The sequence below is a fragment of the Nyctibius grandis genome, chromosome Z, assembly GCF_013368605.1.
Source record: "Nyctibius grandis isolate bNycGra1 chromosome Z, bNycGra1.pri, whole genome shotgun sequence".
NCBI lineage: Eukaryota > Metazoa > Chordata > Aves > Nyctibiiformes > Nyctibiidae > Nyctibius > Nyctibius grandis.
Window position 1 is genome coordinate 91,407,913 of NC_090695.1, and position 13,074 is coordinate 91,420,986.

General features: G+C 39.8%; 1 protein-coding gene across 2 annotated transcripts in view; it reads left to right on the forward strand.

Moving 5' to 3' along the window:
• The window catches only part of LOC137675944 (acyl-coenzyme A synthetase ACSM4, mitochondrial-like), a 74,974-nt gene extending 61,900 nt beyond the window's left edge, over nt 1-13,074 (forward strand). For both annotated transcript variants that reach the window (XM_068422294.1, XM_068422296.1), the window contains 13 exons: nt 2,001-2,265; nt 2,517-2,727; nt 4,045-4,252; nt 5,119-5,262; nt 6,139-6,295; nt 7,183-7,262; nt 8,240-8,363; nt 9,150-9,230; nt 9,380-9,481; nt 10,974-11,101; nt 11,210-11,309; nt 11,921-12,040; nt 12,662-13,074. In XM_068422294.1, the coding sequence (XP_068278395.1) occupies nt 2,065-2,265; nt 2,517-2,727; nt 4,045-4,252; nt 5,119-5,262; nt 6,139-6,295; nt 7,183-7,262; nt 8,240-8,363; nt 9,150-9,230; nt 9,380-9,481; nt 10,974-11,101; nt 11,210-11,309; nt 11,921-12,040; nt 12,662-12,748 (1,743 nt within the window). In that variant the 5' untranslated portion in view covers nt 2,001-2,064 and the 3' untranslated portion in view covers nt 12,749-13,074. The remainder of the gene's footprint in view (nt 1-2,000; nt 2,266-2,516; nt 2,728-4,044; nt 4,253-5,118; nt 5,263-6,138; nt 6,296-7,182; nt 7,263-8,239; nt 8,364-9,149; nt 9,231-9,379; nt 9,482-10,973; nt 11,102-11,209; nt 11,310-11,920; nt 12,041-12,661) is intronic.

Here is a 13,074-nt window from a genome sequence, read left to right on the forward strand (position 1 = left end):
AGGCTTTGGGTTGTAATGCACCTTGAGACATGTTCTATTACCACTTGTACAGGGCGCCTAATGAAATCAGAGGGAGCTGTGTATTCAGGCTGCTTGCAAGATAAGATCACATGTAAATACAGATGCAGCAAATCGGTACTAAAGAAAAAAAAAAGGCAGAAAGATAAGAGTCTCCTGTTTGACTTTGTGGTCTTTTTCTCTTCATAACAGGCTCTTTTCCAAAGATGTCTTTCAAGTAACATCCTAGGAGGGTTAAAAAGCATCTTTCCAAAGAACAGGGAAAAACTAACAAGGCCTGTTTGATCTGAACAGGCTGTGTTGTGAGCTCAGAACACAGCCTAAGGCTCCCAGAGCACAGGTAGGATGACAAAACCATTTGCTTACAGAGCTGTTTTTCCCCTGTCTGCCACTGAAACAAATAGCAGTCAGCTCAGATCCCTCCTGGAAACCTCCTGCCAGGGAATAGGCACCATTTTGTAACAGGCTTCTAACCTCTGTGTCCTGGAAAGAAACTGCAGTAAGAAGAGGATCATACAGCAGTCAGTCCTGACAGGACAGATTTGCAATGAGGAATGGAGTGGGATTTAGTGGAACTGAACAGAAAAGAGAAACTGATGGAGTACTATGTTTTCTCTTAGACATGCAGAAGATTAGGTCACATTTCTGCACATTTCTTCATCAGTGCTAACTAGTTCTGGCTCTTTCATTTTGTGCTTTGCAGTTTGAGAGCTATGGAAAATCTGCCTTCTGCAGAAGTCACAGGCCAGTCAGCAGGAAACGTTGGATGCAGGATAAATACTATTCTTGGGCATTCTGCTTTATTACTACTCAACACCCTGGAAATTGTTGTGTGGTCGAGAGCCATTGACACATGCCTCATATGTGAGCACCTTCTGTTTGCATTTCTCTGCTTTGCCTCACAAATACAGTGATTTTAGCGTGATATCAGTTGCTGTTATTTATTGACACTGAACACTTTAAGCTGTCGCTACATCTACACTTGCAATACATAACGCAAAGGTGAAAGTAACTGTGTAGTATCCCTGTGAGTTAGGTACGTACTGTTGGCTATTAAAGAAGGAGAAGGTTGTGGCACAGAAAGATTTGAAAGCAAAGCTGGCTCCACTGAACTGAGGGAAAAATTCTCTTAGATTTAATGTGGTGGGTAGATTCTTAAGGACTTGATTACACTCAAAACAAGTTTATCACATTCTGCATCTATGAGTAAAAATCCAGTTTTCTTGACTTCCGAGGCTGGGCATTAAATAACTGCAGCATCATCCATTCTGTCTCTTCCGCATCTACCTGTATGTTGTGTAGGAAAGACTAGGAGAAACTGGAAGTGCTGGAATTTTCTTTGCAAGTTTATTTTACAACATCTATCTTTTTTCAAAGTTGCACACTTCAGCTGAAGTGCAAAGCAGATGGAAGTCTTTGAATTTCACTTTTGCTTGCCTAGTGTTTATTTTGTGTTTATTCCATGCCCCTAGTGAAAACAGAACTCAGAAGGAAATAAATCAGAGATTCATCAGTTTTATTGGTACGTAAATTCAATGTGTATCGCCATCTAGTGTATATTTAAGGCATAGCATAATTACAGAGATTGTTTTAAATCAAGGGGATAAATAAAGTGTCTTCAAAACACTTTCTAATTAGTGACATTTTATTTCTATAAGCAGGCAAAGTGAAATATAAAATTTACAGGAAACAAGAGATAAATATTTAGAAAAGGACTGGCAAGTAGAAGTTTAGAGAGAAGATATGAGATTCATTTAATAGCTGACAAAGTAGAGGACAAAGATTATAATGAAAAAACAGTGCACAATCTCTTTGCCAGAAAAGGAGAAAAACTTACTTTAAATATCACATAAAATAATGGGGAAAAACAGGCACACAAACAACCTATTTATTCAAGCTAGTTTGCATTAATTTATCCAATATCACAAACTAGACAGCATCTAATACATGTCTGTTTTCAAATGTATTTTCTTTCATTTCAGATGACTGATTCCTGTACGTGTGCATCTGATTTTTTCCCCACTGTCTGATAAAACATCATTTATCATGAGAGCATTTATTAAATCATGGATTCCTCAGTGTTTGCAGATTCTCAGGTCACCTTGCAGATTATTCCATGGATGCAACGGGCTTCTTACATCTCAGATTATTTCGTATTATGACTCTATAAACCAGTGTAAAAAGGAACTGCCAGAATATTTCAACTTTGCAAGTGATGTCTTAGATGAGTGGTCACGGCTGGAAAAGGTAGTATTTTTCTTTTACTTCATAGACATTGGAACAAATCTCAGATGATACAAATCAATTTTCCTGATGAATACTGGGTAATACTAGCTGCAGAGTAGAATGCACTGTTTTATTTTCTTTGTCAGAAATATAAGTATCACTTTAAGAGACTAGTTGCCAGGGATTATTTGCTTAGTCTGGAGTTATTTTAGATTTAAATTAAACCTTTTAAGGATTGTCTTCTTATTTTAATATCTTCTGTTGCGTTTTAGGATGGAAGTCGACCAGCAAATCCAGCTTTTTGGTGGATAAATGATGAGGGAGAGGAGGTGAAGTGGAGCTTTGAAGAGCTGGGATTTCTGTCTAGGAAAGCAGCTAATATACTTTCTGAGGCATGTGGTTTGCAGAGAGGAGACAGAGTTATAGCAGTTCTGCCTCGTATTCCTGAATGGTGGCTACTGAATGTAGCCTGTATGCGAACAGGTGAGTAACCTTACTGATCTCTTGGATGCAGAAAGAAAATAAATAGAAGATATGAAAAATATGCTAAATTAATTTGAAAAAAAATGTAAACAGGAATATGCTGCTGTGCCCTGTATAAATCAGCTTTTACATAGAAGAACTGGCAGCCCCCACACAGGAACCAAAGCGACATTGTGCTAGGTGCTGAACAGACATGGTCCAGTTAAACGGCATCCTCAGTTCATGCCAGTGAAGGTTCAATGGTTACAATATAAGGCCAGATTTGACCAGAAACATTATCAATGTGGACAGTTTGAATGCAGGAGTTATGTGACTAGACTGGTTAATAATTCAATACCATATTTTTTTGCTCTGCTGTTAGAGTTTTGCAAATTCTTAGGAAGAATTTAACCCATTGCATTTCAGACTGCTAAACATCCATGACAGAACAATTCAGCGTCAACAGGGACATGATCAAGTATTTTTGTCCCACTTTGAAGCTCTGTGATTCTTGCAGGTTGTAAATGGGGCTAAGACTCAGGGAATCCAATTCTATCATATCCAGGATTTTCTGGACTATGACATTGGAATATCATTCAGTATCTCAGTGCTTCAGTTTCCCAATTGTAAAATTTGGTAGACACCTCTGAAGGTGCAAGAAGATGGAAATCGATCTGTAGGTCAAGTCTATTGAAATCCTTTGGAAAAGGAAGTATAGAAATGCACTAAATTGATTCCCCTTCCCCCCCACCCCACCCCAAAACTGTGATTTCAGTCACACTGTACTCAGTATCCAAACTTACGTTTGTTCACAGTACAAAATTAATCCAGGCTTGAGGGATATGTTGAATGAGCAACGTATGTAAGCTACCTGACTTCAATCTATTTATCCCATATCAGAGGTATTAATTCCTTATTGAAATGAATAATGGCGTTATCCTAGATGTAAATATAATCCAAGTGCTGGCCTTATTCATATACTCAAGGGGATGAGAATCTCAACACTTCCTTCCTGAGTTACGAATCATGAAGGAAGTGCTCAAAGCCACTTTACATCTAGATCTTACTCATGATCTAGATACCTTTAATGTGGATGACACAAAATTCAACATCAGTGTTGTAGGGTTTAGAGGTCTTTCAGAGCCAGATGATCCCAGGTCATTTCTAAGCCACAAATTCACCCAAGCCCTGCCTTCAAACATGAGTTATACTTGACTGCTGTTTCTCAAAAAACAAGTTTTGGCAAGTAGCTCAGCTTTTCTATGGCTGGGGTCATGTCCTGTGCACATAATAAAGAGAAATGGTCGATTTTCTAAATTGCTTGTTGCTTTTTTCCAGGAATTGTCTTCATTCCAGGAACATCCCAATTAACAGCCAAAGACATATTTTATCGACTCCAGGCTTCGAAGGCCAAGTGCATCATTACCAATGATACACTGGCACCTGCAGTGGAATCTGTCATGCCTGACTGCCAGTTTCTGAAAAGCAAACTAATTGTAGCCAAAGGGAGCAGAGATGGGTGGCTGAACCTCAAAGAACTCTTTGCGTGAGCATGCAGCTGTTTTACCATCATCCCTGTGAGGTGAAGGAAGCTGTATCAGTCAGGTGACATTGATAAGTTTGGGGATTAATATCCAAAATACAAATGAGTTACATTTTTGCATCCCTTTGACAACTTGCTGTAATCACTGCATTAAGTAAAAATCCCTCCAGCATGCTTTTTGGGAGCTGTATTCAGGTCTTTCAGTTTCTCCTTACTCAGCAGCCTGCTAGCTTTTAAAAGCTCTCTGTGCTTCTGCTTTGATTGCAAGACAAGCACACAGAGGTACTAATCTTGCAGTTGCTTCGTGCTTGTCTTCTAGAACCTAGGCTAATGCCTCTTAAATTCAATGAGAAGATACCCATTTCCAGCTCTTGGTGCTCAGCCTACATGGTATGAGTTATTTATTCCCTTGACTATCTTGGTAGCACGGACTATCTGAATTGTTCATCAATCTCTTGAACATAAATGGTATAATATGTGTCTAAGACCACCTTACCTGGCATAATAGCCTGAATATGGCCCCCATTGACTTCAGATTGAGAGACAGTGTGTTGAAGCGGAAGTTGGTTTTGCATCTACCTGCTGTTCCGTAACAAGCACCTTGAGTGCCCTTGCCGAATAGTTGTAGACACAGTCACTGGAATATACTGTAGGTGCTCACATCTTGAAAGTTATGGCATACAGAGCACACTTGTGACTAGCAAAACATGCTTTCTAACTCTTACCTGTGGTATCTGATACAACTATTTATTTAGTGAGGTCATACAGTTTTGGGCCATTTTTCCTGTTTATCACCTAAACCTTAAAAAGTACTGCTTCCTTTGTGAGAAGCTACACATAGTAACTGTCATATACTATTTCTTCTGAAGGGTGACATCTGCTGACCATAAATGCATCAAGACGAGGAGTCAAGACCCAATGCTGATCTATTTTACTAGTGGAAGTACAGGCTCTCCAAAAATGGTGGTGCACTCCCACAGCAGTTATGGCATTGGATTTGCAACCAGTGGCAGGTATACCTTGCAGTTGCTCCCAGTGTCCTGATTAAGTGACATGATCACAATTAAATTGAAAATGTGACCGTAAAAACTCCAGTAAATGTAGGCATTTCATGAGTGTAGGAACTTGCTTTTTCCTCACCTTCCCCCTCTCACGGTGAAACCCTCGTTATTCAAAGCTTCTTGAAGACTCGGCTGAGATCATCAAACACAGTGTTCTGTCACTCAGAGGGCTGACTGCGGAGTAGCAGTAAGGATAGCGTCCTCACAGCAAAACCAGATAAAGTTGAGTGCTTTAATATTATGTAAACCTTCCTTGAGAACCAAAGCAACCTTGGACCATCACATTATACCTTAAAAGTTACAGTTCAGTTTGAATCTGTGGCTTGATACAGATTTGCTTTCATTGAACATGTTTTATTTACGCTTCCCAAGGAGTGAGAAATTTAATGAAAATCAAAGGACACATTTCCCAAGGCACTCTGAGTTGGAAGTTGGTGGTATAGAGTCCACAGAAGTAATTTGGTTAGTTTCCTAGGGAAATAAGATGTGATTTAGCTGATGTCTCTAATGCACAAGGTGGGGAAAGCCTGCTCCGAATGATCTGTTTGGTTTTTGATCTAGATCCAGATTCTGCAACTCAAGCCAAGGATGTTTTGTACTGCTCAGGAGAAAAGCAAATGCTGGAAGTGTTGAACAGGAAGAAATGAAGGGAAACGAGAGAGTGTTTAAGATTCTCTTCAACTCTTACAAACTTTCTAAAGAGCCCCACTTGCTGACACCGCATATTCTAATGGAAGCCTCCTGCCCTTTCCTTTAGTTATGCTGTGACCTATGCCTGAGTCTCTCACACTCTATAAGGCATTTTCTTCATCTCTGTTTTATCATCAGGAACTGGATGAGGTTGACTCCTTCAGATATAATGTGGAATACCTCTGATACTGGCTGGGTAAAATCAGCTTGGAGCAGTGTTTTTGCACCATGGATCTGTGGATCATGTGTCTTTGTACACAATATGCCACAGTTTAAACCAGCAGTTATTGCAGAGGTAAGTGCAATGTTTTATACTGTGAGTTTTATTTCCATTTTGCATAAATGAAGCAAACAAGCTGGGCACCAGTGCATGGGTACCCACTGCTCTGTAGCAGCAGGCATACTACTTCCCACATCCCAAGCAATCATCCCTCCCTTTGGTGCCCAGTAGGCCAGAGGAACAAGTGTTTTCCCTCCTGGTTAGGCCATGTGACATGGCTACAGTGTAGGGAAGATGTGGTGAAAGATGCAGGATAAAAAGAACTCAAGATCACTGCTGTCTTGTCCCATGCTTAGCCTAAAGCTCAATTTAGGTATGGACTTCCAGCTACTTTGGGCTCAGGGTGAGCATGGGCCAGTAATCAGAGTATGGCATAGACATGAATCAGGGCCCTATTACGCTGAATTTTCACTGAGCTGCCTGAGTGCCTATTCCTCCTCTCTGCCATTTCACATAACCAGTCAGCTGGCCTGTTCTCCTCAACACTGGCCTCTTCTGTGGAGAGGAGACCCAGACTTTCCAAGAATAAAATTGGAAAAGCTTTGGTCTAATTCACTATTGTCACTTAGTCTTGAGCCTGGGACACAGTCACCTTGGGAAGCTGAAAACAATCTTAATTGGAACTACTCCTCTCAGTGGTCATTCATTTACATGAGTGATTTTGGTTGGACAGAAAGTACTATATTTTCTACTGCAGTGGGACTGACTGGTACAGCCACTCTGCAGTCAAGATTCATAGTCACTAATCCATAGTTGTTCTCTGTGATGACTGTATGTTGCATTTTTATGGTTTTCATTTTGCAGACATTTGAACACATAAGTGTGTTAATCACCTGCATATTTACAAGGTCAGACCCACCATTACATTTTCTTTTCAACGAAATAACTTTCTATTTTTCTAGACTCTCTCAAGATACCCCATCACTGCCTTTTGCACTGCTCCCACTGCCTACTGCATGCTGGTTCAACATGATTTGAGCAGGTACTGCACATCTGTCTGTTGCAGGGTAGCAGAGAGAGGCTGGGATGTAATGCTGTGACAGCTCTGGCTGTTTAGTTCCTTATGTTGCTTAAATTTTTTCAATTAAGGGAAAACTAATTAGCAAAATTTGCTCTCAGAAAAGAAAGCTATGTTCTGAAATATGAGAGTAACTAGTCACACCTTAGGCCATTCAGGCTTCAGGAATGGGTCTTTGAAAAGACAGCACAGAGGAAACAAGAGTTTTTTAAGTTGCCACTTCCTCTGAACTTACAGTTCACAGTTAAATTTAAGTCAAGGTTTCAGGCAGCACTGAATCAGGTAATGACTGGAGTGCAGTGGAGTTGTTCCCATATACTTGAGAATGAAGTGAGCAGTTAGAGGACTTTCACATGCTGAGAGTTACTTGGCAGCTGTTCCCACCAGTTTGTTACATTGTAAAATACTCAGTTTATGAGTAGTCAGTGTGATTTGTAAGGGGTTTTCACACATTTGATGAGGTACTTATTCTTCTCACATAGGTCCTTCATCCTGACAAAAGCCAACCCTGGTTTAGCAGAGAGCTCATGCTCTGTGTTCCTATTCAGCCTTCCTTTTGCTCTACAAAACTCTCAATGTCTTATTTGATCTTGGGTGTCTGCACATAGCTCAGCTTTCCACGAACAGCTGATGTGCTTGTTCAGACTTCTCCTTTCTTTTCAGCTTTTCCAAGAAAATACCTTTGCTCACTCTTTTTCCAGAAAAAAATAAAATCTACTTCCAGTGACACAGAGATAAACCACATTATCCTCAATGGTAACTCGAGCAATCTAGGAGTCCAAGCCAGGACTGTGTAACAGGATGACTATTGTCATTTCCAAAGTAGCTTGTGAAGTTTTAGGTGTACTTACTTTGAAAGTTGAGGGAGGCTGCTCAGTTAAGACCATTCACTGCTGTTTTCAGAAGTTAAGAAAATCATTTCATTTGCTATTCCTCTCAAGCTACAAGTTCACAAGTCTGAAACACTGTTTATCTGGTGGGGAACCTCTCAATCCTGAAGTGATGGCGAAGTGGAAAATCCAGACAGGGCTGGATATCTATGAAGGTTATGGCCAGACTGAAACAGTACGTTTGCATTAATTCTTGCAGTGTGCCATTTCAGAGGTAATAATACTAGAGGCACAGTGTGCTTGATAAATCAATGGAAAAGGTGAGAATTATTTAAATGAACTTTTTTAAAAAGAGACTATATATAATTATGATCATATAGTTCCAAAATCAACTAGCTGTATATTTTAATGTTTATAGGAAATACCATGACTACAGAGTTCAACTCCCCCACAAAAACCATGCCAGATATTACCTCAGATCAAATAACTTGTAGTAGATCCATTCATCATCTTTACTTAAAAGGCAAAAATAAAAAAAAAAATAATTTGCTCTGGGTATCAATTTTGCCTGTCCAAGATTTTAATAAAAAATATTAAATCAGTTCACATCCCAGACTTCCCTGTAAGTGAATGTTAATGAAGCCATTAAGAGTCAGATTTCAGGCATTCTCTCCTCTTACCCTTGATATGGTCCCAAATTAATTGCCCATTATTGAAATAAGATCTGTAATAATTTCACATCTGCTGTCTTGCAACTTCAAGTGTTTGCAGAAGAACTCACTGACTCAGTGAGTTCTTCTGCACAGAAGCTCACAAACTGAGCACAAGCAACCTCATTCCACAGGGCTGACTTTAAATGCCTCTCAACCCCTCTTTGATGTGCTGGAGAACCACAGTGCTTTAGTCCTGATTCAGCCCTTGTCACGACAAAGTCATGAAGAGGTGTCATGCCTAATGCAAACAATAATAAAGTCTGCAAGATGTTGCAGAAATTTAAAAAAATTAAAAATCTATTATGCAGGTGACAATATGTGCCAATATGAAAGGAATGGAAATTAAACCTGGCTCTCTGGGAAAAGCTGTTCCCCCTTACGATGTGCAGGTATGTTAATCTGCCACATTTGAGCTCAACTGCAGTTGTGGGTACAAGAGGAAGGGAATACTGTCTGTGTTCCTTCTCTGTCCTGCACTGTGCTATAACAGATATTTCACTGAGCTAATCAAAGCAATAGCGGTATGTCCTTTCTGCAGGTCATAGATGACCATGGGGCTATTCTGCCTGCAGGAGAAGAAGGCAACATTGCTGTCCGAGTTCAACCGACGCGACCATTCTGTCTGTTCTCTGAGTACGTGGTAAGTCTGAGTTGGTCTGTCTGTTCCTGCTGAGAAGCTCAAGAGAGACCCAGGGCAAAGTTCTGTTGGCAACTCAGGTAGCAGAATTTCATCCAGGATCTTCACAAGGTCTCACTAGGTTGCTTGCGGGCTTTGAGCCTGATCAGTACATTGTTCTGCTATTCCAGGAACAGACTAACTGGCAGAGTATAATTTCAAGATGCAACATGAACCAGGGGATGCCTGGTTCCAGACCTGTATCTGGCAGTTGTCATCAGCTTCATGTTCAGTGCATCACTTCTTTCCCTTCCATTCCACTCCTATCCTTGGTTACGGATTAATGAAGGAAGCCCATAAAGGCTACTTTAATATGTTGGAAGCTCAGGGAGACTTTTCAAAGAGCACAAGTATCTTACTCCCTCATACCACTGTCAGAGGTACCCACAGGTTGATCTTCTAAATCTTTAAAAGTTACGCATTCCAGTATGGATGTGTCTCTGGTGTCAGAGAAAGCCTTTGTATAGTTGCCTGTCACACAGACAATGTGCATAAGATCAACAGCACATAGATAAGCTACAGCACAAAACCGTCAAGTGTAGATGATAATATGGCTTTGTGGTAGTGGCATACGTACTCTAACATTACTATTTGAATAGGAATGCTCTACCCACTGAAAGCAGAACAGGCTTAAAAAGAGGTGTCAGAAGAATGGCCATTTTCGTTCAGGTCAAAGGTCCATCTAAGCTACTATTCAGTCTGTGGTGGTGCTGAGTTGTAGTACATACTTGAGAAAACAGTAGAATCAGGCAAACATATTTCCCGCTGCATTTGAACTGTCATGTTGGATAAGCTTTGTGGAACCTATCTATGTGTTTAATCCTCTTCTGAACCCCTAAATATTTGGATATTTGTAGCATCCTCAAACAACAACTTGCACAAAGTAATTGCTCACTATGTGATAAAAAACTTTTGGTTCAGTACTATTACTTCAATTTTTCATTATGTCTTCTGTTGTCAAGGTGTTTTTCCTGTGTAATCTAGACCCAACAGATCAATGTAGATAATGGAGCTTTTCCTATAGGTCACCTCATTTGTGTTTTGGTCTTGAATGTTAGGGGTAAAAAGTTTCCACTGACAGGAGGTTATTGTGGCAACCCCCTGCAATGTCGTTTCTCTGAAGAGAGTGAGTTATGCATTTTAGTAATTTGCTGTGATGGATGGGCGTTTTAATAGAGCACGGCCTTTTTTCCCCTAGAACATGAATCTGTATATACACAAATGGTCTTTTACACCTCTCACATATTTCCACCACAAATCTGCTAATAAATGTAGCTCTGTTTTTTTAATTGAAGACATAAAATAGTATTAAACATACTCATTTTGAGAACAACTTGAAAATTGTCTTGATCATTTTTAGCACCACTGCAAAATAAATGCAATTTACATTTACATTAGTGAAATTACGTTTCGCTAACAATCGGATACATTTTTTGAAATGTTTGATTGTTGTCAGGATAATCCAGAGAAAACTGCTGCCTCTGTGTGTGGAAATTTTTATGTCACTGGAGACAGAGGGATTATGGACAAACAAGGATATGTCTGGTTTGTTGGAAGAGCTGACGATATAATTAATTCTTCTGGGTAAGTCAGTTGCTTTTAGATTTGCTCATTTGCCTGTTAAAATTCAATCTGGAAAGACCAATTGAATGGCTAGCTTTCTATGGCTGTAACATCTGCATTTTCTCCTAGGTATCGTATTGGCCCATTTGAAGTCGAAAGTGCATTAATACAACACCCTGCAGTCTCAGAGTCAGCTGTTGTCAGCAGTCCTGATCCAATTCGAGGGGAGGTAAAAATAAAAAGAAAAAAGATCTAGGAAGAAATGCACTTTATTCTAAGCATCAAGTTGCCTATATGTATTAGGCTTCCTTGGAATTACATATGTTGCAGATTTTTGAAATTAAAATGGGTTAAAAAAAATTTACAACCATACCTTGACAGATCTTAAAATTTCAGAATTATTGCCTGTTTGCAAGGTTTGATGTGGAAAAAAAGTTTGGCTCTTCAGACTTATTGTGGCATCTCTTTGTCTAAGAAATAGAATTCAGATTATTTCTCTTTTTGTCACTAAGCACATAGTGGCAATGATATCCAGAGTGTTTAATTTTTTCTTTTTATATTTTTCAGCTGTCTTTTTTTCTGTTCTACACTTTTTGAAAGTTTAGTAGTGTATGAAGTTAAGAAGAAAAAAAAAAGGAAAAACAGCAAAAAAAAATACTATGCTGCAGAATATGTCCTTCATAATATTGCATTCTGTAATAAACAGCCAATGGAAAGGGAAATTAAAGAAAAAACTCAAATTTTGGCATTCTGAATTTTGATACTCAGTTTTGGCAACAAATATATCCCTGTGTTCCCACGTCTGGAAGTTAATGGAGTCCCTTAACTTTTGTGGCACAGGTGGTCAAAGCCTTCATTGTTTTAGCTCCTGCTTTTGTGTCACATGATCCAGAAAAATTAACTTATGAGCTTCAGCAACATGTGAAGAAGGTGACGGCACCTTACAAGTATCCGAGGAAGGTAAGTACACCACAAAAAGAGAGGTCTTCTAATTGTATCAAAAATTTAACAGTTTTTGTCTTGCCTTGGCTTCTTTCAACTGCATTCTGACGAACACTCCCAACCATTGTTAAATAAAGTAAAAGTAAATTACAAGGTCTGTTGCAGCTCTAGCCTTGGGTTCACTGTATGTGCTAGAAAGGACCCAAAGGGAGGAAATGGTAATGTAACTTACCTTTATCAGGGTCCAGTCTTCCTTTCATGGAATGCTAGGGTTTTCACAGCATCTCAAATGGGCAAGGCATTCAGCTCTTACCAGTTCCTCCCTTGAGCTTTGTTCAGACTGTCAGCCAAAGCAAAGGGGAAATTGCTGCTGGCATCAGAGGGGTTGAGAACCATCCCTTACAACCAGGAAAGACACCAGCAACTCCCTGTCCTGTCAGCTGAAACACTCATCTCTTCAGGATTGTGGTATTTGCCTCTGCAAGTACTGCCTGTGCAGTAAGGAATTTCACTGTCCCGGCCCCAAGCTGTGCAGCTTCCCATCTTTTTACCCCAGCCATAACAAAAGTATGTCTTTCCTCACACCTAGGAGATTAATCAGAATGCATTTGGCTAAAAGTGAGCATTTTTGCCTTTCAGGTGGAGTTTGTTCAGGATCTGCCAAAGACGGCAACTGGGAAAATCCAGAGAAGGGCTCTAAGGAACAAAGAGTGGGGAAAAGTATAACATGATCTGGAAACTGAGGAGAGAAAATTTCCATCATCTGTACCAGCCATAGCACATCACACTTGGCATGTGGTCATGATGACCACAGCACTAGGAGAACATATGGAAAAACAAGCTACGGAAAAAAAGGAGATAACACTCATACGGCTTGAGGATGTGTGGTATTAGAACCACTTTTGCCATCGACCTACAAATTTTCAGAAGGGAGAAGGTGCAAGTAATTAAGAATGAGAAATGGGAGAGAAAAGGGACAGATCCGGGAGCTTACAAAGGTTTAACTTTTTTACTGGAATTAGTGTAAACAGCTTCCTTTAAAAAAATAAAGT